The sequence below is a fragment of the Pristiophorus japonicus genome, chromosome 5 (assembly GCF_044704955.1).
Source record: "Pristiophorus japonicus isolate sPriJap1 chromosome 5, sPriJap1.hap1, whole genome shotgun sequence".
Lineage (NCBI taxonomy): Eukaryota > Metazoa > Chordata > Chondrichthyes > Pristiophoridae > Pristiophorus > Pristiophorus japonicus.
In genome coordinates this window covers 133,699,463-133,705,184 of record NC_091981.1, presented here as the reverse complement: position 1 = coordinate 133,705,184, position 5,722 = coordinate 133,699,463, and the positions used below count along the sequence as shown (strand labels likewise).

Sequence of the window (5,722 nt, the reverse complement as noted above, 5' to 3'; positions counted from 1 at the left end):
CATTTAATTTGTATGTTTTAATAGTATACATTTCATTGCATTAATACATTGTGCACTTATAAACTAGAGGAGTACAGATATCACGAGAGACAAAATGGTCCTCAAAAAACGAGTAGCTGTTTGCAAAAGCGACTTCGCATCTTAACAAAAAACTGTTGAGTGATCTTTCGTAAAATAGGACCTAAAACAGCGTTTGACCGTTGAAGTTTGCTGTACATATATTACTTTATTTTGGTACACACATTTCAGATACAATTAATTCCATGTCTGTGCCGAGATACAAAGAAAATGTATTAAATACAGCCGAAGGACAGTCTCTCTCCAAAGAAGAGAACTTAACACTTCAAAAGTGCACAGAACACGACAGAGTTCAGAAACCTATAGTACTCGTTGCGTCTTTCGAACTGTTAAGAACGCTGGATTACTCGAATAGGTGCACCTATTTGTATTTTTACAAGTTTGTTTTCATAAAGTGGTTTGTTTAAGGATTATAGATTATATTTCCAGTTTATATGAAAGTTTAAATACTTTTCTATTAAAAAATCAAATACACGCAGACAAGAGGTCAGATCTACTCCAGGATTTATTCTCTATTTGGGGGTCTGCTGCAAACCCACTTGTTACGAAATATATGCGAAATTTGCTTTTCAACTATCTGACTGCCAGTATATGCAAACAAGTAGATACATGCTCCATTAAATAAAATAAAAAGCCATTCAACATTTACCAAACATCATCTGCTTCATTCTTTAAGATTTTTTTCACAAATTCAAAATAAAAAGAAAAGAACTTCTCAAAGTGCGTCCTAGATACACCTCAAGATATAGAAGTTCTGAAAATCGCAAGGAATTCTCCAGCAACATATCACGGTTACTTTCTTGACAACAACCAAAAAAAACCCTTAAATTTACCCTTATATATGTTCAAATATTTTTTTCAGAAGAATTTACAGGAAAATACTATACAAAATCGTCTCCTGGACAAATAACGTCTCACACCTAGATACTGGTGGAGTAATTATTTAATAATTAACTATTCTTAATCATGTCCCCAGTTTTACAAAGCCTTGCAGATATTTTACAAAGTTGCTATTATCCTTTTCATTCTCGCTACACAGCGCCGTCCATAGTGTTTGAAACCAATTCGTCACTTTATTTTTTTGACAACCAAAAGAATAAGTACCTTAATATACATGTTCAAATACTTGTCGAAGAATTTACAGGCGAAAAATACTATACATACAAATCGTCTCTTGGACAAGCAGAATTTGCACTCGTAGCTACAAGTGTTGGAGCTTCTTCAGGTAGTTAAGGACAAAAAGAAACCGAATACGTCTCGCCCTGTGAATATGTTACCAGTGTGCGTTTTGTTGGCTAAAAGCTACTTGGAAAACCGGTACACCTTACAGAAATCTTCGCATCTACAGAAGCAAAGACACTCGATTTTCAAAGAACTTTAAAAAAAAAGTAAGGAAACGAATTACCGGGATTGCAGGGGTGAAAATAAAGACTGCAGTTTTTAGGAACTCGCAAAGGTTTTGTAATCCAGCCGCAAGAGAAGACTTTGGATTCCAAAGAAAACTTAACATTGTTTTGAGCTGATGAAAAGATTTCTCTAAATGCAAAGATTTCTCTGAGCTCTATTGCAACGGGTTGAAGTAGAGTAACAGTGTAAGGCGGGTAAACTGTAACAGCAAGAACGGGCATTGCTACCGGAACCAATAAATCACACAATTTCAGGTGTAGCACCTCGTGGAATTTACGCAAGTTTGATTTTTTTTTGTCCTGAGCTACCTGGTCTATGCTAGCGAAGCAGATTTGGGTGCATTTTTGTTGATTTTTTTTAAAGTTTCCCTTTTTTTTACTTACACATAAATCTCTCTTTTTTTAAGTTTTAAGCATACTTTTTTTTGTTGTTTCTTTAAAGCGCCCTCACTCGAGGCCGTTGTTGTGGCCGTTGAGCGCGGCTGCCGAGCCGCCCTGGGCTGCTGCCTGCAGCAGGTCCGGGGAGTGGCAGCGTGGGGTGCCGGGGGCGCTGTGCTCGCTGTCGGTGTCGCTGCCTTTCTTGCTGCCGTTGCCCCCGGCTCCTCCGCCGACCCCGCCGCCTCCGACCCCGGTGGCCTGGTGTGTCTTGACGTGCTTGCTCAGGTGGTCGCTCCGCATGAAGCGCTTGTTGCAGACGGGGCAGGCGAACCTCTTCTCGCCGGTGTGGGTGCGGAGATGGCGCTGCAGCTCGTCCGAGCGGGTGAAGCGCTTGCCACAGAAGAGCCAGTTGCAGACGAAAGGTCTCTCGCCCGTGTGCCAGCGCAGGTGGGCTTTCAGGTGCGACGTCTTGCCGTAGACCTTGCCGCAGCCCGGGATGTGGCAGCTGTGCAGCCCTTTCCTCCTCAGGCTGGCCCCGGCTGGCCCCAGGCGCTCAGCCTCCTGGCAGTTGGGGCAATCGCAGGTCGCCCGTCCAGAATAGCGTCTGGCCGAGGACCGCGGCGATCCGCCCAGGGCAGCCGGGCTGCCCAGCATGGAATTGGCGGCCAGCGGCGAAGGAGCCGAGTCTTGGTAAGAGGGCGGTAAAACGGGCTTGAAGCCATCCTGGGTGATCAGATGTTGGCTGGTAGTCAGGAGGTGAGACGATGCCCCGTTGATGCCGGCTGTGCTGAAGGCCGAATGGCTGAGACCTGAATAGTCCGAATTGTAGCCGCCCAGGGGGGAATGCAGAGAAGACTGGAGCCCGCTGGAGTGTAAGGAGGACTGCAAGGCCCCGTTGGGATTCTGGACGTCAATCCAACCTGCCGTTCCCGGGTGGACATCCCACCAAGTCGATGCGCTGCTACCCACGTCCCCTGCAATCCCGGGATGGGACGGTTTGAACCAGGACTCGTACGGATGTGCCATCCCAACTCGGGGGTAGATGCCTTGCAAACTGTTTTGCAGAGTGTCCACTGTGGTATGCACTTTGGAGATGAAGACCGGTTGGGCAGCGTCCTGGGAACTGCTGGAGACTGGAGACTGAAAGACCGAGTACTCGTTCCCAAAGGGCGACGTGGACGAGGTGTTAGAGGTGAGGGAGAAGGCGCTGCTTCCTGAGGAACAGTTGACACTGAATGAGTCTGACAGTCCTGCCCCGTTCCTGGAGCCTGAGACCCCAAAGCCGGAAAGGCTAGAGCCGCTGTTGCAACTGGAAGCTGATCTTTTCCAAGGATGGAATCCTTTTCCAAAAGACGTGTTGTCCGACAGAGAAGGAGACGGACTGGGGCTGCCGATTTTATTACATGTAGCAGCCAACATTGCCAGAGGAGTTGATCCTAGCCTCGGTTCTTCCTGCAAAGAGAGGACAAACAAAAAAATGCATACAGTTGCAATCAGCCCAGTTGGATACTAACACATTAACACAGCAACTGATTTTACAGCCAGCTTACACTGGCACATTTAAAGTAGCACTGTTAATTTAAATATTCTCAAGTACTTTCAATAAGAAGCGAAACTGGCAGTAAATGTGTTACGAAAACTTGCAGCTGTGAAACTCAGCGGTGTATTATTAACTTTTACAGTATTTTCTTTGGTCTTTTAACATTATGAACTTCAAGAAATAAAACACAGAATTGGGCCTCACCCAACTCCACAAACTGTAACAAAAATAACATAACTAACATACCTGTAGAACCTGGAGGATCGTAAGAATAAATCAGAAGGCAATTTAAAATTTCACAGGTAACTGCTGAAATGTAAAAAAAGGCCTCCCTCTGTCGCTCCGTGAGATCGCGCTTAGAGGAAGTTCGTGCAAATGCCCTTAGAGCGGTGCCAAACTAAAATGTGACTCGGCCCTTCTTTTACCTCTTGCTTTAAAAAAAACTCAACAGGAGACTGATAGCCCTGCCTTGACTGGGACTTTTTTAACCACCTCGATCCGACAATAAAGAGCTAATTAAACCAGCAAGAAAATCCTTAGACTCACCCCCAGAAGTGAAGTTGCCATCACAAAAAAACTGCCCTCCTCAGAGGATCTCTTTTTTATTATTTATAAATCAGAGCACTTTTTTTTAGAGGTGTGCAATACAATGATCAGTTCCGCCCATTCAACCACAATTGTAGCGCCTCTCGCCTTTGAAGTACCGCTAAGCCGCCGCCAGCCAATCAGCTTCGCCGCTTTCGTGACACACCGCATTGTGACGTCACCCAACACACTCTTCCACTCAGCTCCTCTGGAAAAAAATGACACGAGAGCTTAGGGCTCTGGGCTAAATTTGATTTTTTATTCAAAACGCGTCTCTTTTTTTATTTTAAAGGTTGCCCTGTCCTACATCTCAGCCAGCAACACCTGAAGCTGTGACATGCAGGCAGTCCTTAATTTATCTATCTTAATTCTTAAATTAATACTATACCAAGTATTTTCTAATACTTTTAGCGAGTGTTATATGTATATATATATATATTGTATGTGTGTGTAAATTGAACGTAAAACAAAATGTTTGTCTTTCCAGTGATCATGTTACTCTATACCTTAAACAAACATGATTTGAACCAATTTCCCTCAGTTAAAACACTTGCTTGCGTGTAGTATGTTCCGATACTTGATCGGTTGGATTAGTTTTTTTTTTGTTTTAAACCCTTTGATATTTCCGTACTTAGTTAAACAAAAAGTTTAGCTAGAGCGGCAGCATAATTTCAAAGTGCCATGAATCTGTTCTCAGCCTGAAGTGAACCCCATTTGAGAGAATCTCCCTTCCCTCGAAAAATTGGTGGAAGTTTCACGGAAGTAATTGTTCCTTTAATTAGATCTCCTTGTTTTGACTCGTGTTGTCAGTTTTCCACCACCTATTAAAACTAAAATGCAAAGCAGGTATCGTGTTAAAGATTTTGAACGAAACCAATTCCGCCATTGAAGTTTGTGTGCTGTACATAAACGCCTGCTGATTTTCGTCCATAAATAACAATCAAAAGACTATGAAAGGAGGCGAAAGAAGTAGTGATATCCAGGTTAGACAAACTGCATTCAATCTGTAAAACGCAAATGTTTTCCAGAAATGAGTTTGTAGTTTGTTTTTACGGTGTACCGTACGCGATTGCATTTCTGCTTCAATATTTATCTATATAGATCTTTCAAAGGAAACTCTATTAAACCTTTGTTGAAACGATCGTGTTCATGAAAATTAATGCCGTGTTTATTTGAGCTTGCTGATGGTGATGATTTTAGCATGTTGAGAAGGCGTGACTGGACAGCCCAGAAGGAGGAAGGGGTGGGAAAAGGAGGGAACTCCGTTTAACAAATACAAGAATGAACTTTGCTTTACCGACCTCTTTAATGATATATATATATATATATAAATAATGTCTATAATTGATATTTCCCCAAAATGGGCATCAATCCATATTTTACTTTTCTCTTTCATTTTAATGTTAAGGATCTTCGTTGGTCAAATATATATACAACTGACAAATATATGAGTAAACGACGTGCTTACCTTTCAGCAAGCAAACCAGCAATAAAGGACACTCTGAATCCGCCCTTTTAACTTAGAAAAACGTCAACATAAGCTGTCCTAAAACAGATCAGCGAAAAATATGTAAAACACGAGACAAAAAAATGTGGGTGCAAGCTACTGCCAAAGAATAGAGCGGAGTGCAGTAAATCAGTCTGACAAACCAGCAGACACGGAACTACAACGTTTAGTGATTTTTTTTTTAGAAAAGACAATATGTCGTTAAAACATTGTTCCTCGTCCAAGCTA

General features: G+C 42.6%; 1 protein-coding gene across 1 annotated transcript; it reads right to left on the bottom strand.

The window, feature by feature from the left end:
- Positions 1–1,931: 1,931 nt before the first annotated feature.
- Positions 1,932–3,969, bottom strand: LOC139263891 (transcription factor Sp8-like). Its single transcript, XM_070879959.1, has 2 exons — positions 3,949–3,969; positions 1,932–3,314 (listed from the first exon to the last, which is right to left on the bottom strand). Exons 1-2 carry the CDS (start codon positions 3,967–3,969, stop codon positions 1,932–1,934), a joined length of 1,404 nt encoding a protein of 467 aa, XP_070736060.1.
- Positions 3,970–5,722: the final 1,753 nt, after the last annotated feature.